Raw genomic sequence first — 23,739 nt, 5'->3', positions numbered from 1 at the left:
TTCATTTAAAAAAAAAAAAACAGACGGAACAGAAAAGTCGTGCGAATATTAAGTCAGATGCCATAGTAACAGCTAAAGCAGCGGCACAGATAATAACTTTTTTTTCGCTTCAGACGCGAAAAGATTTTCGCATTTTAATTTTGACAAGATAGTGATTTTTGTTTGTCAACTTTTTATATTTAAACTTCATTGTGAAGGATTAATTTCGGAATTGGATGATAAAACATGAGTTCAATTTAAACCGTGGCTCGTATTTAGTACAGAATCTTTTAATGGTCATTTGACAGGCCTAAATAAATGTATTGTATTTCAGTAGTTCGGGATGGCAAAATAAAATTATGTTGTACAATGACGTTTCAATCTCTCTCTCTATTTTTACAATGCTCACAATCATCTAATTGTTTTCCTTATATCAATTATTGATCAATTATTTACAATAATAATTGGAATAATATAAAATATATAGAATGGATGTAGGGGTGGATCACAAGGCACTAAGGAGCTACTCCTCATTGATATGATCATTAGCCAACAGGTCCGTCGTTTTCGAAAGAGTCTGTCGACATGCTGGATAGATTACAAGAAGGCCTATGATTCCGTGCCGCATACATGGCTCTTGAGGGTGCTGGAGTTGTATAAATTAGATACAACTCTATGCAGTTTCTTGAGATCATGTATGGGGCAATGGCGGACAGTCCTTCGCTATCCAGGATGTCGAACGATTCATGGTAATGACGAACCGATAAGGATTGAGCGGGGAATATTTCAGGGCGATAGTTTGAGTCCATTATGGTTTTGTTTAGCCTTGAACCCTCTAAGTACTCTGTTGGAGGGTTCAAGGTTAGGCTATCGTTTGCGGAGAGGAGGTAAAGTAATAACCCACCTACTTTACATGGATGACTTAAAGCTCTTTGCACCTTCAGGTTCACAATTAATGGAGTTACTAAAGGTAACAGAAACTTTTAGTAATTCTATTAGAATGGAATTTGGAGTTGACAAGTGCGCGGTTATGCATGTAGAGCGAGGAGAGATTATGGAATCTGACGGATTACAACTTTCAGATTCCATAAACTTTAGATCACTGTCCGCAAACGAATCATACAAATACTTGGGTGTGTCGTGACCGACATGAAACAATCAATGCAGGAGCGTTTCTTTGGTCGCCTGAAAAAAGTGCTCAAAAGTCTTTTGTCGGGTGGCAATAAGGTTCGTGCTTTCAATGGTTGGGTCATGCCGATCTTGATGTACTCTTTCGGCATACTCAAGTGGACTCAAAAAGAACTAGACGCCTTGGATAGGAGAGTCCGTGTCCTGCTGACTGCATATCGGATGCATCATCCTCGGTCTTCGGTGATGAGATTGTATATCCCACGGAGATGTGGTGGCCGAGGCTTTTTAAATGCCAAGACCCTACATAACCGTGAAGTATACAAACTCAGGGAGTATTTTCTCCACACTGACTTGGATATGCACCGAGATGTAGTTACAATGGACAAGGGGCTAACTCCGCTCTCCTTAGGCAAAGAGAACTGGCGCAAACCCGTAGTACTAAGTACTGAGAATCGCAAGGGGGTATGGAAGAGCAAGGAGTTACATGGACGCTTCTATCGGGCCCTTCATGGACCCGATGTGGACTTTATGGCGTCCGTTTCTTGGCTACGGTTCGGTAACCTATTCGGTGAAACCGAAGGTTTTGTTTGTGCAATTATGGACGAAGTTATCATGACGAACAATTACCGGAGGTATATTGTGAGGGATGGCACGGTGGACATATGTCGGGCGTGTCACACTCCGGGCGAATCCCTTAGACATATTATTTCCGGTTGTTCTCGTCTTGCTAACAGAGAGTATTTGCACAGGCATAATCAAGTGGCCAAGTTTATCCATCAACAACTTGCACTTCGATACGGTCTTGTGGTATCAGAGGTACTATACTACAGGTATGTGCCCGACCCAGTTCTCGAGAATGGTCGTATCACACTGTACTGGGACCGATCTATAATCACTGACAGGGCTGTTGTCGCCAACAAGCCTGATATAGTGGTGATAGATCGGTCAGAGCGCCGCACGATAATTGTTGACGTCACCATCCCTCATGACGAGAATCTCGTGAAGGCTGAGAAAGATAAGCAAATAAAATATCTCGACTTAGCTCACGAGGTTGTCGACATGTGGGATGTGGATACAGCAGTTATTGTGCCAATAGTCGTTTCAGCGAATGGCCTAATGGCCAAGAGCCTCGACCAACATCTTAAGAGGCTCTCGTTAGGCAGCTGGGTCAAGGGCTTGATGCAGAAGGCAGTACTCCTCGGCACGGCACGTATTGTGAGGAAGTTCCTCTCTCTGGAGCCCTGACCGCCGGTGGCTTGGACCCTGCTCCCGCCACTGGTTGGCCTCTGTATTCTATATTTTTAAATATATTTTATAAATTTGTATTTTATATTTAAAAATGTTATTATACATGAGTAAAAATAAATAAAAAGGAATAATATGTAATAATGTGACATTATTAATAATATAATTAATTATGATATCCTATGACGTAGCACCGTATTGGAGGCTAGGGCTAGTCTCGTAACAGTATTTTCTAACTCTGATCGAGACATTGCTTAAGTTCAAGGGTTAAACAAAATTGTTATTGCAATCGCAGAAATTAATTTTAACTTAATAAATGTCAATGTCAAATTAATTTGAGTGTAACTGTTTGACAGTTAGTTGATTATTTATAAGAAAATAAAACTATAATATATATTTGTACTATCGCACATTACATCAATGGACTTTTTGTTTTTATGTATGTGTCCTTCTAGGTGTTTTTTTTATTTTATAATTTATAGTAAAGAAATATTTAAGTAAGGACAAATTTAACGTGTGTAAAATTTTTGTTTAAGTTATTGTTAAGAAATGTTTAATAAAACTATTCAACACTATATTTTGTTTTATTTTTGTAATAACAAAACTCACTTTCTTATGCCATTTTAAAACACTTTACACTGAACTTCTTAAAGCGCCACCTGGTGCAATAAAAAAGACGGAAATCCCGCATAGTCCACCATGATGGAAGACCTGTACAGAAATAAGAAAATCGAAACTCACCGCAGAATACGAACGTGAAATATCAAAATTTAATAAACGACATTCATAATAAAACAACAATAATAATATTTTCTTTGATTGGCAGTTTTTTTTTTTTCTTTTTATAAAAGTATTAAATCAATATGACATCTGTATCGAATATTAATCGTAGAAAACAATCATGAATACATAATTATTGCCGGCACTTAAACAACATTTATTGTTTATTAATAATCTATATTTCACTGTTTTTTTTCAAAGACCACAGACGACACAACACTTCCGACTTTCCCGCCAAATTTGAACTGTGGTGTTGGTAGCACTTGTTTTAGTTTCAATTTATCTTGAAACTGTGTTATTAATTCACTGTCCGTCCAGTTGCACGATGTTATTATAAACATACCTGTAATATAAATAATATTAAAATGAATGCCTACTTTGTTAAAGTATCTTACGAGAACTTTTTACGTGTTCGGAGTGTAAACTCTACCTATAGCCTATTCCAACAATAAGAGAAAAAAGCCAAATAAACATTTGACAGCGTATTGACGCGATATCATTGGTCGATAGCTTTATTATCTATGATATTCACTATGGATTTGCGAATTAATGGCGTTTTGAACGTCGACGAAACTGTTAACGGAATTTTGGTAGTAAAATTAAAATATTAAATAGTTAAGTGCAATAGTGTTGTATTATAAATAAAGATATATTAATCATAAACTCCTAGTAGTGCCCAATATAGCCGAGTTATTAGCAAATCGCATGAAAAACGTAAACCTTAGGTTTGTTTATCTTTTTTCCTACTTCCATTGGAAGAAGCTTTAGATAATCTTCTGTCTAGAAGAACCTTCAACAAGCTAGATGACTCTTTTCTGACAATAAAGTTATCTTTATGGTTTAATATATATATAATATATATATTAATTTACCATTATCATCCAACATGTCCACCATTTTTTCTATATATTTCTGACGATGCTCCTTTGGATTCTCGGGGTTCAAGCTAATCGCATCATATGTCCCTTTATCGTGGACAACACCAAACTTCCTGCCCAGAATGTTCACATCGTCTCTGGTTATATCGAAGACCTGGAGAATTAAAAAACTATATTAATCGGTGTTGTATGACGTGTGCATTCATACGCCTAGGCGTCGACGAGACGGGAAAGTTACATTGGCACACTCATCTTTCAAACTGGAATACGAGAATACTAATTGTTAGCCCTAATTTGCTGTTAGCCCTAATGGCCTCTATAGCGTCGTATTTTAAAATGAAAAATGTTTCACTCATATCCATTACATAAATTATTGAAACATATTTGAGTAATTAAATATATCTGGAAGAATATCGTGCTCCTCCAACATCAGGCTCCATGGATAAGTTTTTGACTCAATTTAAATAAAAAAAAAGTCATACCTGAAATTTCAAATCTGGAAACTCACTCTTAGCAACTTTTTCAGCCAATATTATCGCTTCAGGGCAATAATCAATACCCAATAAATTCGTGAAGCCTTCCCTCGCGAGTTCTGATAACGTGTAGCCATTCCCACAACCTAAAATAATTACCAAGATTATTAAAGACTATCTGTGGCCGCGACTTAAACAAAAAGTTATTGTTCAGTTCACAGATTTTACTATAACTTAGTAATTCTATATAATTCTAAATATTAGGCAGCTTTTGTGATTTTTAGTCGTTGGTGGGAGGAACCCGACGTGATGGCGGCGCGAGGGCTGCGCGCGGTACTGAATAGTATTTGGACATTGCAGTGTGACTTCATTATTATTTTATTTATAATTCTAAAATAAAGTAGCCTAAGTTACTCCTTATTACATCAGCTATCTGCCTATGAAAGTCTTGTCAAAATCGGTACAGACAAAAATTGTAAAAAATGTTATTTTGGTATATGTACCGTGCATACTATTGTGTATTGCTAATTTCGAGGTGAAGAGTGAAACACATCGTCTCGTGAAAACATTTACAGAACTGATGGTTCATTGACATCTGTCATAAAATAAACATATCCTACACAGACATACATATCGAACGTACTGTTCAATCTCCATCGCACGTGACATTGGCGAAATAATCTGTGTCTTGCCGCAAATAAAAGCCAAAACAACAACAAAAAAATATATACATATGCATTTAGTAAATTTTTTTTTCCAATTTTATTATACTAACTCGACTACTTTGTTGTTCGTGTTACCCTTTAAACAAAGGGATTGAACAGGTGGTACCATTATAATAGTAATTACCTAAATCTATAATTGCAGTATCCTTGTCAATTCCACATTTACATATCCAGTTAACTATCCTTATGGCACTGTCTTCACCAAACCAGACATCACCGGGATCCCCATTCTCGTCGAAGTTGTTTATTTCTTTGATATATGCTTGCTGCCAATATGAGTGGGTGCCAAGTTCAGAAGAATCAAGTTCAGCGTCTTCCATTTATCTGGAATAATGAATTATTTGATAAAACTTTTGATTTTAAATATAAGTAACAAGTGTGGGGGACAGGTTTTAGGTACTGTAAATCCTTATTTGTACTCTCGTTAAATGAGCTGATTTTTTTTTATTATTAGTAAGACCTTGCTTAAAAACCAGATAGATAGAAAGATTGGCATTTTTCTCTCGAAAAATTCTCCATCTCAGCCTCTTATGAACGTTAGAAGTGTGTACAGAGTAACCGTCTTGTGCTTGAACTCTTCCCAGTTGTGTTCATTAGTTACATTAAGGTTATAAAAGATATAATAACCAAGAACTGTCTACAGTATAGTGCACAATATAGCCAAGCTATAAGCAAATTGCATTGAATAAGTAAATCTAAGATTTTTTTATCTTTGCTCATTCTCACATTGGAATAAAGTCTCATACTGTAAGATATATGAACAAAACATACAAAAGGAATGATTTATAAAGATTTCTTTTCGAACAACCAGAAATGATAGAATATTCGGTTACAGCTGACATAATTGTAACCAAATTACAATTGAAAATTCGCCGATTTCGAAATAAAATGCGACGTCAATATCATTTCTTTTGGTTGTTTTCCGTAAACAACATAATCGATTCAAAATTAAAATATTTTTGTCCAACACTGTAAAAAAAAACTGTTAAAACTGCAGGCAAAGGCACAAAATCGAATCCTGGCAAAGGCACAAAATCGAATCTTTGTTATTTAAATATTATATTATAGGTGAGGGACAGCACTAATAAGTTATTAGAGGTTAGAAGATATGAGATATTATCACATAACTTACGTAAATTTAACATGTTTATATTTAAGATTTACTGTTTTTATCTGTATCACAAATCACAACACAATTAATCTTCTTAAAAGTCCTAATTTTCTTTTACCCACCTTGCGTTTTCTTTCTCGAAATATTAAAAATTATTAATTAAACGATTACAATACTAATCTAAAAGTTTTAAGAATTTGTATTTATTGTAAAAATATATATTTTAGCTGCTTTTAGCTAAATTATAATCGGCACTATTATTTAAATTGTTGCATTTATTCTTGCCACGGCTCACTTATATTTATTTATCTAAATTTGGTATTTTGAATTTTATCGATGGCTTCTTGACAGCTGACTTTGAAGTATAACTGTCAGTTTGGTATGCCCTTAACGAAAATCCCATTTAATACCAAATGTTTGCTTTAAGTCCACACTATATATAAATATTTACGATAAATCCGTAATGTTACAAAAATTATATTCAAACTTAAATACAAATATTTACTATCGAATTAAGCCTTAGTCATTATGCATTACTATTTTATTAATGACACAATGATATCTCAATCGACTTAATTTCATAATGGATAGTTCAAGTGAATGAAAAAGTCATCTTCATTGCTGCATTTATTATAACACGTCTTGTTAGCCCTAATTTTCATTGCATTACTATAATTAGAAAGTTATATTCCCAATGTACACATGCACTGTTTTTTTAACTATTTTTACTAATATTATAAGTCTAAGTAACTTAATTTGTCTGTCTGTTTTTACAGCTAAATCGATATTGATAAAATTTAGATACGGTACATGCTTGAATTCAAAAGATAAGTCTGAGCTATTTTTTTTATTCAACCCTCAAGGTTGTGTAAAGTAAAAAGGTGCAGGGTTTGCATCTAAGTTCTTCAATTTTGAAATATTGATGTTGAAAATGTATAGGGGTATTAAGGCTATTTAAAAAGTTATAAGTTATATGAGGAGCTACAATGATATCGCTTCTAGTAAAGTTTTTAGACACTGTAAACCTCTTTGTTTCATTAGCGATAAGTTTTTTTTTATTTCATGGTTTAATTTCTTTTAAATTTTTTAGTTTATGTTCGTCTATCTCGTTGTTGATGTATTTTTTTTTATTTATATAAAATAACGTAGGCTTGTAGTGTATAGTGTACTTGTTATTAGTGTATAATGTAAACTGTAGCATTGTATTACACTGTGCAAGAAGTTTCCTGGTCTTTTTCGATAATTTGTGAATAGTGTTTGAAGATCAATAAATAAGTAACCATTCACACACTGTGTGAATATAGCCTTGAGGTTCTGTATCTGATAATTTGCCAAACTATGCCAAACTCCATCATCTTCTACGATGTTTCATCCTAAATATTGAATATTTGTTGACGTTAGTTTATAGTCAGTTGGGTTCATTATTCGAATGAACCCAAAGGATTATTCAAAAGAACAAAATTAAGGTATATGTATGTAGTTATTGTGTTCTTTTTACGTATACGGTTTAATTTCAATGGGAGCTAAATAAAATACCAACTTTCGTAACTTTAAGATTTAATTTCTCAACCTTATTTAGTAGTTAAGATTGAACTAAACGAGATAATTGTTTTTGATATTATGAAAAGATGAAATTAAGTTATTGTGACATTTTATTATTCCCGATAAATATGCTGTTATTATTTTGTCACATTTTATGAAAAAAAAACTTTTATTACATATAAATACCATTTTAGTAGATTTTATTTTACTGGCAACATAAAAAATAACTGTCTATTTACAGTATACATCACGTCAAAAAAAAAATATAATTCATAATCATTTCGTTTACCGATAAAGTACTCAACCAATGTCGTCGCGTATTTAATTTAACTGTTAATTTTCAATGAGAATCATGTGACGGAGCACGCACGTTAGAAAAGTTTTTTTTTATAAATTAAATTATGCACACAGAAATATAGAGTTGACATATAAAAACTCTTTTAAAGATCGATATTATATCGCAGTGATATATTCATCGTGTTCTAATAGTGTTATGTTTATTGTGAAGGTGCTTGTGTATATCAACTAATTAATATTCAGTTGTCGAAATATTTACGTAACGTGGTAGATATTTGGTATTTAGGAACAAGATTTATTTATATTGGTGAGTATAACTTGCTATGTTTGTTACGTATAAAATATTACATTTAAAATTCGAATGCCAATTAGGCAGAATAGAAATTATTTATATAAAAAAAAAAATACTTTGAAGTTACAAATTATTGTTTTATTACTTTCGATGTATTCAAATAATTAGCAATTCAAAGTGCATTACGAATAATTTAATTAATTAAAAAAAGAGGTTGCGTCGCAACATTATTGTAAAAACAAATCGTATCGGCTCTTCTGCTAAGGTCAACAATTTTATAATATGCTTGAAAAAAAAAAAGTTAGCAGTACAAACTTGTTATTCCTAAAGGCAATTTTAATAAAATATAGGAAAATATCTAAAATATCTTAAAATAGTTTTTTTTTTTATTTATCATTTTTAATTATTCTCTTTTAATTATTCTAATTAATCATTTAAAAGCAAAACTGTAATTAAAATTGTTTTGGAATGCAGATTTAATCCAGAAGTGATACGAAATTTACAGTTATTTTTTCATTACAATTATATTATAACTCAATTTGTCTTTATTAAACAAGTATTTGTTTTTAGGGAAAATATATTAAGTGTTACATATTACAAGATTTTGATTTGAATGAAATTGTAGTAAAAAGAAAAAAAAATGATTTGTTCTCTATTTAAAAACAAATACTTACAATTTAATGTTTTCTATAATAACAATGAAATAAGTCTATTAGTTGTGTGAAGGTTTAAAATTTGGTAACTAGATTTAATCCACACTCATTAAGATGTGAAGGTATTTTTTTTTTCTTTATGATATTTCATTGTTTCAGCCCACAAACATTCAGCCAAGGTAAAATAAAATAAAAGCCCATAGAAGTGTCATATATACCTTTCAATTTGTACCTTAACTCATCTAGTGACAATTATAACTCATTACAATTATAAAGAGGCATTAGTTTATGAACTATATTAGTCCTATTAGTAACTGTGATGTTTAAAACTTAAAATATACAGATAAAAAATGTTTTAAATGACAGTTGGATTTATCTTATTATTGAATCATAGATAATTTAAATAAGATATGAAAAATATTTCGTTAACTAGGCACATAGAGATTTTATTACTCCTATTTATCTTTTCTAAGAGATAACTGTTTGTAATGTTGTGTTCAAGGTTCTGTCTAATATTAATATTTTCGTATTAAATGTCTCATTGTTCTTAAGTGTTGATGTCTTTTGTTTGATGATAGATATAGTAAAACCAAGGCTGCCAACTTTTGAACTAGATACAAAAAAAAAAAACTTTAATGAAATAAGTCATGGGGAACTCGGTTGGAAAGAAGTTGATATAACTATATATTATAAATTTAATAAAAAAAAACGAAATTAAATTTAAATAATATTATATTATACCGTATATAACAGAAAGAGACAGGGAGAAAGGAGAAAGGAGAAATGAGAGCCTAAGGTCTATTGAAGGGGTTTTTCCTTGGTTCAATGACATCTGTGGGTAATACAGTTAGAGTGACTGTTGATATCAAATATTTATTGCGGATTGATATCGAATCAAGTCAAAAAATTATAAACCAGTATTATGGACGTATGTATCGAACACATGCCTATCTTTTAAGTAGACCCTTCTTACCCGTGCGAAGTCAGGACGCGTATCTAGTACATATAAACAAATCAAGACTTGTTTTGGCTAATTTTGAATCTATCGTATTAATTATATTCGCAAAAAAAGTTCAAATCCTCGAAGTCGTTATCGGAAATTTGGAAGTGAAATTAAGGTGGTATTAGTAGTTAAGGGGATTATTAATTAATGACGATAATTAAGCACTCCACTTCGATTTGTGCAACACAACTGAAGTTGTCAACAGATATTGTAAATTATAACAATAGTCGCACGCGACTTCGCTCGCGTTTTCTGGGTGTGTCGTTACGTTTTACGTATAAAAAAGTAGCCTATGTCCTCCCTCGGGGTTTAAGCTTGCTTGATAAAAAACTTCATCGAATTCGGTTCAGTGGTTTGGCCGTGAAAGAGCAACAGACGGACAACTACTTTTATTCTTATTGAATTAGAGATCATAACCTGTACAAGATAGCTCGATATTTTTGACAGATGTATTTTTTTCTGATCGACATAACTTTGCAATGACGAACGTATTATTTTCTTAATTTAATTATTTTAAAAATTGTAATACAAAAGTCCCTAAAGATTCAAGCGTAATCCGAAAATTTTAAGACCTTTTCTATTATATATTATTGCTTCAAAGTAAAATTTTAATAGAAACACTGAAAATTATAGACGCTTGTACAATGTTACATCGGTCGGACGGTAGGGACGCGAATAACAGGCAGTAACTGCTACAAATATCGATTACAAAAATCCTTATTAAAGATCACTGTTAAGTTATTGTTACGAACAGGGGTCCTTTTGGTTGGGGTCTCTTTAACTGGTATAAACCTTTTTAGAAAAATAAGTTAAAAAAATAATTGAATTCAAATTTGAATTACGCATTCCATCGTTCCATCGACTGTTATATATGTTATATTTTCTGTTTCCCATCACTGGCCCGTCTGACAAAAAGATCAAGCTAACTTGAACAGGGTATATTAAAGATTTCAACCACGTCACGTCACGTTCAGAACGCGAAAAGTCATCGAGAGGAATTCTAACAAATGTGGATAGTGTCCTTTTCGTTTGTAAGGTAGGTGGACTGTCAAATGGTTCACCTCTTAGTGGTCACCACTGCCCATAGACATATAAATCATTCCTCATAACAATAAAGGGCTACCGTCCTTGGGAACTAAGATGTTATGTAAATTTTGTTTGTAGTTACACCGGCTCACTCATCCTCCAAAACCTCAACACTGATAAATATAGCTGTTTGCCCAGACGGGCTTGCAAGAAGCCCTACCACCAAGTTTCCTTCATATAATTTGTTTAAGGAAATAAGTAATCGTTTTATTTTTTTAAATATCATTAATATGTCACCCCCTACCCATAGGTGCCTTGAGAAATGACAGCAACGCATTGGGATAAGCTTAAGAAAAAAAAAGGGGACTATTTCAACCACTGGACCATCTAGGCTCATTCTGGGCTCAATCTGGGCTCTTACGCACATACACATGTGTTAAATGCACTGTATTAACAAATGTTATTTATATAACGTTAAATGCAGTTACACGATAAATAATGTTGATATCGTTATCTGTAGTTTTATTGTTTTAAAAACAAATATGTTTGAATGAAACCTTTTTACAATCGAAACGAAGTTATTTAAATTAAAATCAAATGAATAAAGATGGATGAACTTAGTGGGAGGGGTTTGTGTGTCTGGGTAGGTATCCACTCATCAGATATTCTATGCCAAACAGCAATAGTCGGTATTGCTGTGTACAGGCACAAGGGACAAGGGCAAAACATCTTAGTTCCCAAGGTTGGTGGCGCATTGGCGATGTAAGGAATGGTTAATATGTCTCAGTATGCAGTGGTGACCATCACGTGGCTCAGTTGCCAGTCTACCTATTATTCTTCAAACCTTCTCCTCAAAGGGAGAGGAGGCCTTTGCCCAGCAGTGGGTAATTTACAGGCTGCTAATGCAATGCAAATGTGCGTCTGTGTGTGTGTGTGTGTGTGTGTGTGTGTGTGTGATGAGATAATATGTATAGTCTCTTCCAATAGACTTCTATTATAGGAATGAAAGTATTTATCTGCGATTTACTATTTATCTCAGCCATGTTGTGCCCTACTCAGAATGTTTGACCAATATATATCTCTATTTGTAATAGGACACTATTCGTTTAACTGCTTATACCTACTTCAATTTTACTTCCAAAGTTCCGTTGACGTTTCGATCGACGTACAAATTGCCATTTATTTGCAAGTCCATAGTGAATATCATAGATTATATTCGAGCGCTCGACCAATGATATCGCGTCAATTCAAGGTCAAATGTTGTTTATTTGATTTTTGTACTCTCGTGGTAGATACTCATCGAGAACTGTTTGTTGTGCATTGAAGTGGAGTATTTGTACGGGACGGTTACTGATAAAACGTTAAAGATAAGCATTTTTTTTTTTTCTATATAGACGACGGAAAATCCTATCACGATAATGATTTTACAATCGGATGTTTGAATTTACTATTTCTTGTACTTTTACAATTAAAAAAATGTCTAATAATATGGTCGTTTTCAAGTTATATCATATTATATTTAGGTAAATCTGTGGAGTTATATTGAATTTAATAAATAGTATAATAATCCTTTTTTTTAATAAAGAGCCAAATATTTAGGTAAATGCTTGGATTTGTCATCATTCTCCTGCCGATACAAGATTGTATTGATGATAGAAAAGCGTGGAGTTAATGCTTGTTGACTTCCTGTCAGGAGACATAACATACATATATAGTATTTAACTAACATGACTGTATTTTTAGACGTTGAAAAAGAGTAACTACTGAGTTTCTTGCCGGTTCTTCTCGGTAGAATCTACATTCCGAACCGGTGGTGGCTTTACTTTAAATAGTTTCGTTAAAAGACGTTTCAAAAGTGCTTGTAAAAGCCTACTTGAATAAAGTATATTTTGATTTGATTTGGTTTGCCCTTATCCCAATTCACTTGGGGCAGCATGTCTTCTTCCATACTTACCTATCTGACGTCATCTCACAAGCAACATTCTTTCCAGCCATATAATCTTTCACACAATACGAAAATAGGAATAGTATTAATGTACCTACAAATGTTTTCAACTTATACTCGAATCGTGTCGCGGACCGAAGCTTGTATAAAAAATTGAAAACGACAAAACGAGAGTTCCTTTCCGCGGATGAACGAGAAGTTACTATAAACACGACGTGTTAAACATATTATATATTCGATGACATAATAAAAATTAGCGGGCCTAGCGAAAGTTACAAAGATGGCGTAATATTTGATGAATCTCGAAAGGTTGACGAGCCTTGCCCTCAATCGCGGTACATTGAACGTTTCTGTTTCGTGTTTAGCACACACGGCAACGGAATTCGGGTGTAGGAGTTTGAATATCAAGTATGTAAAAGATTATGTTTAAGGCATTTCAATATGGTAGAGTTCATTGACGTTGATCTCATGATCGGTTCATTTGTGTCGATAAAAAATGGAAATATACTTTTCTTTTTAAGTAAGTTTTAATGGTAAGTGGTCACCACCACACATAGACAATGGCGTTGCAAGAAATATTGACCATTCCATACATCGCCAACGCGCCACCAACCTTGGGAACTAAGATGTTATGTCCCTTGTGCCTGTAGTTACACTGGCTCACTCATCCTTTGAACCGGAACACAACAATACTGAATATTGTTGTTTGGTAGAATATCTGATGAGTGGGTGGTACCTAAGGCTTGCACGAAGCCCTACCACCAGTAATTTTGAATCGTCATTGTACAACAAGTTAAATTAAATTTAACTGTATACATATATATATATATATATATATATATCTTGTTAAAATTCTCGGCTTTTCTCTACAATGCATGTATTATACACATAAACCTTCCCTTTTTTTTTCTCTCGCTGGAAAAACGCTTTACGCGCTTCCCCCACGTGATGGTAAGTAAGGTGTGTGGGACTCACCGGAGCCCTGGACGCCGAGTGCGCCCAGATACGCCGGGCTTGCCCACTAAAAAACCAGCGGTACCCTCTCCGTCTTTCGGCGAGCGCCACGGGATCGCTTACGCATGCAACCGTGACGCCCTGAACATAAACCTTCCCTCCCTCAGCGTACAGACAAAAAAAAATTGTACCAATTATAATATTAGTATAAACAATTTTCACATAGCGGCGCTTTGATTGAAGAGCACGGTCGTGCGTTGTGAGGCGTTCTTCCGTATAAACGTCAAAGGCGAAACGGTCTTAGGAAATGGCAATCAGTTATTATTTATCCTGGGAACGAAGACGGATCCTTGTGTGGGACGCTACTTTTGCTGACACGACACGTCTCATATCCGAGAAACAATGTTAAGGGCCGGTGCCGCTGCGGAGAAGGCTGAAGCACAAAAACCAAGCCAAATATTCGTGCCTTATGTCAATATTATTATCCCATTTGCTGTCGAATCACTTGCACCTTGGAGCGGTAGTGCAAGCTTCATTAAAAGTATAACACCTCGCCTTATTGCCTCCACTGGTGACACAGCTGGTTCGTTTTTTGACCAGAGGATCGGAATAGCGATTCAACGGAGCAATGCTGCTCGCATCCTTGCCAACATTCCACACGGTCTAGATTTATACAGTAAATGTAATAATTGATGTTAATTATTTTTTTTAATTCCATCGTGATAGTTAATAACAGTTTTATTTTTTGGGAATTTAATTATTTTCAAACGTAGTTAATTTTTTTCCTTGTGTCTGTCGTTTAATCTTTACTTATAAAATAACATGTCCTGATTGACTGTCAGACTGTTTCAAAATCTAATAAATTCTAAAGAGACAAAATAGTGGTTTAAAGGTTTTATGGAAGTCCGTCATTTTTAAGTTAGAAACATGAAACTTCATTTTTGGGCTACTGATTGAATTAAATTGAAAATGAATAGATACCCTACCCAAAGGGTTGAATTTGGGATTGACATTTTGTATATAGGTTAGTCTGGAGGTCCGCTTTGCCATGACAATTAATAAAACACAAGGTCAAACCTTTAATATATCTGGAATACACCTAAGAAAAGACTGTTTTCCGTATGGACAGTTCTATGTAGCCTGTACGAGCGTGTGCGAACAGTCTGATGGTTCTAGTGCACGACATTCGAAACAAAAGTATGGTAATTGGTATACAAAGATGTCTTAAATTAACGTAATATTTTATAATAATAATAATAAATAAGTATTGGACAACATCACGTACATTACTCTGATCCCAATTTAAATAGCTAAAGCACTTGTGTTATGGAAATCAGAAGTAACGACGGTACACAAACACCCAGACCAAAGACAACATAGAAAACTAATGAACTCTTCTACATCGACTCGGCCGGGAATCGAACCTGGAACCTCGGATTGGCGTACCCATGAAAACCGGTGTACACACTACTTCCACGCGAGCAAAGTCGCAAAAAACGCGATATAATATAAAAGTAAAGCAACATAGTTCCAACCGACGATACCTCTTTAATTTTCCCTTGTATATCAAACTTTTGATTAAAAATGTAATTAAAATATCATAAAGTATAATTAACGATAATCAACGAAATTAATAACTCGTGCTAAGAACTGATAATTAATTTATTAAGATAAAATCCGACTGAGTTCAGAAGGTTACAAATGTTCAATATTAAACGACCACTTTTTTTTGTCTTATTGTTTTTTATTATGCAAAAGAGATGTTCGATCTATTAATAATCTTGAAGCTCAAAGGAGCCTTCGGGATGATAAACAATTTGATATATCAACAGTTACGATACAATATGTTTAAAACAATATAATGTACAAGATTGAAATAAATTACTGAGTTTCTTGACGGTTCTTGTCGGTAGAACTTTCATTTCGAATATTTAATTGAATATTGTAACATGTCGATTCAAAAGTTGTCTGATGAGCGTTTTGGAGTAAGAATTTGATTTTGGCAAATCGAAGGAGTAAAGCTAAACAAACCTTAGATTTAAGTCTTCCATCCGATGTTCTATTGGCTCAGCTGTATTGTGCACTACAAACAGTTCGCGATGAATATATCTTTATTTATAATACAACACTATTACACTTAACTACTTATATAGACTTTAATTTTATTTCCAAAGGTCCGATTCAATAGGCTATTTGACAATGCGAAAAATAAAGCGTCAATTATTGTAATCAGTATATATTATGAGTTTAAAAATGGTTATTTATCAACGAAAGTTGAAAATAATAATGATGACGTCACTTGCTTATTGACATCATTTGCCTACTGTATGTGGATTATATGTGCCACAGATTACAATACAGGCAAGTGACGTCACCGACTCCATTGCAGCGCCATATTGTCAAAGTAGCGTTTTCGCGCGCTATTTAAGTATCGAATTTTTATTTTGATATTTTTCAGCAATTATGTACTAGAATTAAAAAAAAAACAACTTTTTCTGGGTTCCTTAACCTCTACTAAATAATATAAAATGCATTTTAAAAACTAGACCAATGATATCGCGTGATTTCAAAGTTGCGTTATGAGGAGTGATGAATATGTATATCTGACAGTAACATTGTCTATGCAGTGGTGAAAACTTATTAAAATATGATCTATTCGCCTGTGGACCTACTTATGACAAATAAGTAATCTATACTAATATTAGTTGAAGAAGCTTTAACCGCGCGAAATTTATAGAACACAATCTTTTCCCCGTTTACCCCATTCGGGGTGGAGTTTCGTAAATCTTAGCGGATGTCTACACTACACTACACTAGCGGATGTGTTGTACTTTCTGAGATTTTGTGATTGAACAGTGAGTTGTATTTCGCTTTTGTGTATACAGATTTTAAAGAGGTAAATTTGATTGTTTGTTTGTAACGGTGATATCAGGAATTTATGATCCAATTCGAAAAAAAAAATCCACTGGTTAGATACATTATTCCTGAGTGACTTCGATTAGGCAACCCACAGAATTTTCATGTTCCTGTAATTTGAATATGATGTCTAATTCAATATCCCGTCACACGTGTATCCAACAACCCGCAATGGATCTTCGTGGAAAAAGTTCCAAAACTTCTCCTCAGAAGGGTATCGAGGCCTTAGTCCACCAGTGGTTTAGACGTTTGTTCGAAAAACGTTCAATGTTACACGTGCCATTATAACCACGACCCCTCCCATAAATTCCATCATCGTATCCCAAGGGAAATACGGCCTGATAAACTATACCAACCCAGACAATTATAACTTTGTAATATAAATTGGCTAGTACCAGTTTTTGCGTAATTAATTTTTATTATGATAACTAGCTGATAACGGCTTCGGCCGTGCAGAGTTCGGCTTGACTACAAGAGCATGAACTCTTACATGACTCGGATAAAGAGGATCAACAGAGGTTTCGTTGTTTTTAATTACTATCAACGTAATTTGTTACTAAAGAATGATCAAAAGTTATTACTAGAGGACGAATTTTGGTTGCACACAATTTGGTAACTACAGGCACGAGGTATATAACGTCTTAGCTCCCAAGGTTGGGGTGCATCGTTGAAATTTCAGATATAACATAAACAGCCTGTAAATTTTCCACTGGCCTCCTCTCCCTTTGAGAAGAAGGTTTGAAGCATATTCGACCAGGCTGCTCCAATGCGGGTTGGTGGAATACACATGTGGCAGAATTTCGTCGAAATTAGACACATACAGGTTTCCTCACGATGTTTTCCTTCACCGCCGAGCACGAGATGAATTATAAACATAAATTAAGTACATGAAAATTCAGTGGTGCCTGCCTGGGTTTGAACCCGAAATCATCGGTTAAGATGCACGCGTTCTAACCACTGGGCCATCTCGGCTCACTTAATATCCGCTGTGGCATAAATTATTAAAACAGTCTGTGACTTTTTTGAGGTTACTCAATCAATTTTTTTTTAACATATATGTCGGATCCGAATATAATCGGGAACGTATTGTTACCGTTATAAGTTAGTAGAATTACCCCGGTTTTCTTTACATGATAATTTGATATTCTGTTACGGAGGAAATGTGTAACATCCGTTTGGTTAATCAGATGATTGTATAGCAATTAGACGTAATAGACATTTTTCATCTAATATTAGAAAATTGTCCAATTCAAGGTTAATAAATTATCGTTGAACAGATAGACGGACAAGTGACATTGACACTTAGTAATCACATCAGGAAATAATGAGTCACGTACGGAAAAAACGTTACAAAAAAGGACGACCTTTGCATTTCTTTCTCTTAAAAAAAGATAAACAAACCTTAGATTTACGTATTTCATGCGATTTGCTAATAACTCAGCTACATTGTGCACTACTGAGAGTTTATGATTAATATATCTTTATTTATGATACAAAACTATTACAATTAACTACTTATTTCCACTTTAATTTTACTACCAAAATTCCTATAACAGTTTCGTCGACGCTAAAGACGCTATTCTTTCGCAAATCCATAGTGAATATCATAGATTAATCAAGCTCTCGACCAATGATATCGCGACAATTCGCTGTCAAATGTTTATTTGGCTTTTCTCTTATGTTTGGAATGGAGTATATTTTATGAAGTTATTGTTTGTTCTGGTATTGTTTTAATTCAGTTCATTGCCATTGTATTATTCTCGTACGTTGTTAATTTATTTTATCGCGCCTGTCATTTAATACATAATATAGAACAAAAGCAACACTTTTAACTTTGCCGTTTCATAAATTCAAATCATTTGTAAATAATACATCGGTAAAGAAGGCATATTATTCGATACAAGATTATATAGATGATAAAAAAGCCTGGAGTTAATGCTTGTTGACTTCAAGGCAGGAGGCATAACATACATATATAATTGTATTTAACTAACATGACTGTATTTTTAGATTTTGAAAAAAAGAGTAACTACTGAGTTTCTTGGCGGTTCTTCTCGGTAGAATCTACATTGCGAACCGGTGGTAGCTTTACTTAATTATTTGTTAAATGACGTCTCAAAAGTGCTTGTAAAAGCCTACTTGAATAAAGTATAATTTGATTTACTCAAGTTTCAATTTTATAAAAAAATATATCTGTCTTGCTTTCTATGAGAGAGAGAGAGAGAGAGAGAGAGAAACATGCGCACGCCGCACAGCTTACAATAGTAAAAAGTGTCGTTACAACTTTTCGTGAGGATATTTTCCGTCTAGCCCCCTTCGTCAGTCATTTCAGCCGCACACATATAAGCATTGTTTTTAAAAAAAGTAGTTTATGACCTTCAAGCTCGTTCCAAACCAAATTTCTTCAAGTTGGTTCAATGGTTTGGTCGTGTATGACCAACAGACAGACATAATAGTGGGACTATTTTTATGTATATCAACCCCCCGTTCATTAATTGGCTCTCTAGCTATTGAAAGTATTTATCTTATACTAGCGACCCGCCCCGGCTTCGGGGTGCAATGTGGGTTATCCCTAAAAGACAGACATATACCATCGCGGACTTTTTTGAAGACCTTTTTAAGGTGTACAATACTGTAGTACATTGTTTTGATCTATCTCGTTTTACAATTTAAGCGCAAAAAAATGACATCGACATCACTTTAGAAACCTTTAAAATTATCAGTGTTTCTCTACTATATTGTGCATGTATTGTACATATAAACCTTCCTCTTGAATCAATATATCTATTAAAAAAACCACATCAAAATCCGTTCGTAGTTTTTAAGATCTAAGCATACATACGGACAGACAGCGGGAAGCGACTTTGTTTTATACTGTGTATTGATATTTATAGCGTAAGCCGATTTTTGTCCCAGTGGTTATGGGGCGATAGCTTCACGTAGGAGATCGGCAGTGGATATGAAGAGCTCCAGTCGTAGATGTGCAGATAAATAAAGAGGATTCTTGATTGGAATTTCCTAAATTGCTACGATTTAAGAAATAATTAATTTTAAAGAGCGGAAAAAAGTTGCTGGTCGGTTAGAGAGTGGTACTACGGCTGTATAAGAATAAAAAAATGAAAACGTAAACATTCTAACTGAACTGATGCATTATACTTAGTATTGTGGTAGGCCTTTGTGCAAGCCCGTCTGGGTAGGTACCAACCACTCATCAGATATTCTACCGCCTACAGTACTCTGTATTGTTGTGTTCCGGTTAGAAGGGTGAGTGAGTCGCAAGGGAGGGTTAAAAAAAATGAAAAAAATAATATATCCCGCTGAGTTTCTTTCGCCGGTTCTTCTCAGGTCCGAGGTGCTAAATTCCGAACCGGTGGTAGATTTTTGACAATCAATAAGCAAGTGCAAACACTTCTATATTGAATAAAGATTTTTGACTTTGACTTTGGACGTAACATCTTAGTTCCCAAGGTTGGTGGCGCATTGGTGATGTAAGGAATGGTTAATATTTTTTACAGCGCCTTTGTCTGTGGGCGGTGGTGACCACTTACCATCGGGTGGCCCATATGCTCGTCCGCCAATATTTTGGTTCATCATTTTGGCGCCAAATGTAGCCGACATTGACAGTGACAGTGACAATGACAGTAACTTGCAGTTTACAATGAAATTACTAGTCTTTATATATAATAAAACACTATTCCACATAAATGCTTAATACACACAAACACATACATTAATTCTACTTCCAAGTTCCGATGACGGTTCATTAAAAACGCATTTTTTCTCGTATATAGGAATATCACAGATCATACGAGCTCTCGACCAATGACATCGCGTCAATTCAAGGTCAAGTTTTGTTTATTTGGTTTTACTCTTCTCCTGATTGGACAGGCTTTAGACAGAATTATATTAAAAAAAATGTATGAAAATGTTATACATACCTAATCGCTCGTGCTGTGATACTGATAAGTCTTAAGATATGTCCCGAGACATAAGATCTCGCATTGAGGACACACCCTGTCTGTCCTCAATGCGAGATTCTTTTGAATAAACGCGAAGATTCACGCGCGAAACACTAGTAATCTATACATATAATAAAATTGGTGTGTCTGTTTGTGATATTAAAATAATCGCGTTTTACTAAATGCATATGTATACACGGTACATATACCTAGATAACTTTTTTTACAATTTTTGTCTGTCTGTTTGTTCCGGCTAATCTCTGGAACGGCTGGACCGATTTTGACGGGACTTTCACTGGCAGATATGTAAAATGTATAATAATAAAATCACGCTTTTTTATTAAATTCAGACGCGCACGAAGTCGCGGGCGCGGCTAGTTATTAATATTACAAAATATTTTCAATAGCTGTTTCGATGCGTCACGTCTGCCGGCCGTTCTGCGGCGGCCATTTTATTTATTATAATTTATCGTTACTTATTTCGAACAGGGGTGTTATCTACAGTATCCGCTTATCCGTGATCGCTTATCTTTTTAATAAACTTACAATTGATACAAAACCTCGTTTTGTTTTATTTAACCGACTTACAAGAGGAGGATCTCAATCGTGTAATATTCAAATCAAATCATATTCCGTTATTAAATTTAGAAGCATTAGACTTACTTATTGATCTTTAAATTAATCAACGGTTTGTAAAAGTATACCTGATTAGAAGAACCGTCGAAAGAATCTCAGCGAACTAGCCGTCAAACAGCCGTCACCCGTCACCCGCACCGGCTTTTTGACGGCTGAACGGGGTACAATGCTGATAGAAAATATACTATATAATGTCTTTATATACAACGTTCACAATTTTTTTTAGTCAGTTCAGGGCCATATCGATCTATATTCACAATCAAAATCAAAATATACTTTATTCCAGTAGGCTTTTACAAGCACTTTTGAATCGTCATTTAACAAACTATTTAAAGTAAACCACCGGTTCGGAATGTAGATTCTACCGAGAAGAACCGGCAAGAAACTCAGTATTTACTCTTTTTCAACATCTAAAAATACAGTCATGTTAGTTAAATACAATTATATATGTATGTTATGTCTTCTGTCTGGAAGTCAACAAGCATTAACTACACGCTTTTTTATCATCAATATAATCTTGTAATTCACTAATAATTAAATGCACATTGTTTAAAATCGCTTCGAAAATAAGCCATTATTTCTCGTTAAAAGCAAAGGATAAAAAATAGTTATTGTGACATTGACATCACATTAGAAACCTCTAAAATGATCAGTGTTTCTCTAGTATATTATGTAAGTATTATACATATAAACCTACCCCTAGAATTACTCTATGCAATAAAAAATACCGCATCGAAATCCGTTGAGTAGTTTTTAATTTCTAAGCATTCATAAGGACAGACAGACAACAGGAAGCGACTTTGTTTTATACTATGTTATGATGATAACAAACTGAAAGTGTTTTTATTATCTCTTAGTCATAAAATTCCACGCGGACAAATCCGCAGGCACAGCTAGTATTTTATCATGTTTGTTCTTCAATTTAAAAGCCATTAAAACTTAATATTTTTTTATTACATGTATAATCTTTTAATAATTCGGTTAATGTACCAAGAGTTAACTGTACTATCAGTTGAAATATAACTAACGATGCGCAGGCGCAGATAAAAATGTTATCGGCTGAAATATCAATTATATTTACCGCGATTATTTTTATCAGAAAAAAACCTCGTACAGACGACGACCCTGTTATTCTTCGTGTACAATTATACGCTCCACTGAAGTGTTTATTTATTTTGATAAATAATTGCATTCAGCATTAGCGGTCAGGGTGAAGTTTTTTAATGTATTAAAAAAAAAAAACACATCTATAGTCTATTACAATCGAAGAAAGACCAGAGATAAACAAACTTTAGATTTACGTATTCTACACGATTTGTTAATAGCTCTGATACGAGTTTATTGCACGCAAACAATAACAGTTTCGTCGACGTTCAAAACGCCATTTTTTCGAAAATCCACAGTGAACATCACAGATTAATCAAGCTCTCGACCAATGATATCGCTTAAATTTGCTGTCAAATGTTTATTTGGCTTTTTTCCTGTTATGGTTGGAATGGAGTATACACTAGTGTCAAAAGGACAATGACCTTTAAAATAAAAAGTAGTTAAATTAAATTAAATAGGAACGTTACATGTGAATAATGTTTAAGTAATACATTGTAAATATTTAATTTGTTTATCATTAAACGTTACAGATTTTTTTTTTTACATATTTTAATAACTAGCTTTCCGTTCCGGCTGCACACGAATAGATTGACAACTTGTAGGAAGGATCTGGAAAAAGTATATTGGTTTTTTTCCGACTAAGAGAGTTGAATTACTCCGCTTTTTAACACGCTTATATTAAATTCACTTGTAACTATGTATGCAAGAAAAACTTGGAATTTTTTGACCAACTTCCCGGTCTTCGATTAGGATGAAATTTTGCACACGCTCTGAGTTCCGATGACAATACATGACTAGCTAAGAAACGTCATTACAAATCCAATATGGCTGCCTGCTCAAGATGGCACACTGGCTGTTTGATATCCACCCCCATGATGGATATCAAATGAAAGGGTTTGCTGTCAGGAATACGAAAGAAATAGTCACGTGACTTAAATCCAACATGGCGGACGTCCAAGATGGCGGACAGGCTATTTGAAATGCACCCCGATGATATGGGTATTAAATGAAAGGGTTTGCTTTTGTAATTTTTTGTGTTAGTGTTTTTTATTTTTTCGAACTATTTTAATTCCTTATAATATGACTG

The 23,739-nt window shown here is 34.1% G+C and overlaps 2 protein-coding genes across 5 annotated transcripts in view; one reads left to right on the top strand and one right to left on the bottom strand.

Moving 5' to 3' along the window:
• Positions 1-2,953: 2,953 nt before the first annotated feature.
• LOC125075347 (EEF1A lysine methyltransferase 2) lies at positions 2,954-6,670 on the bottom strand. Its single transcript, XM_047687077.1, has 5 exons — positions 6,445-6,670; positions 5,336-5,535; positions 4,496-4,632; positions 4,008-4,167; positions 2,954-3,478 (listed from the first exon to the last, which is right to left on the bottom strand). The coding sequence occupies exons 2-5, from the start codon at positions 5,529-5,531 to the stop codon at positions 3,318-3,320; spliced, it is 654 nt and encodes a 217-aa protein (XP_047543033.1). The 5' UTR covers positions 5,532-5,535; positions 6,445-6,670; the 3' UTR covers positions 2,954-3,317.
• Positions 6,671-8,139: 1,469 nt separating this feature from the next.
• LOC125075345 (alpha-1,6-mannosyl-glycoprotein 2-beta-N-acetylglucosaminyltransferase-like) overlaps positions 8,140-23,739 on the top strand; it is a 51,477-nt gene continuing 35,877 nt past the window's right edge. For all 4 annotated transcript variants that reach the window (XM_047687074.1, XM_047687072.1, XM_047687073.1 and 1 more), the window contains exon 1: positions 8,140-8,468. The gene's annotated coding sequence lies outside the window, so the exon portion shown is untranslated. The remainder of the gene's footprint in view (positions 8,469-23,739) is intronic.

Source organism: Vanessa atalanta, chromosome 30 (genome assembly GCF_905147765.1).
Source record: "Vanessa atalanta chromosome 30, ilVanAtal1.2, whole genome shotgun sequence".
NCBI classification, from domain to species: Eukaryota; Metazoa; Arthropoda; class Insecta; order Lepidoptera; family Nymphalidae; genus Vanessa; species Vanessa atalanta.
Note: the sequence above shows the minus strand (reverse complement) of the source record. Positions and strands in the feature narration are given on the sequence as shown.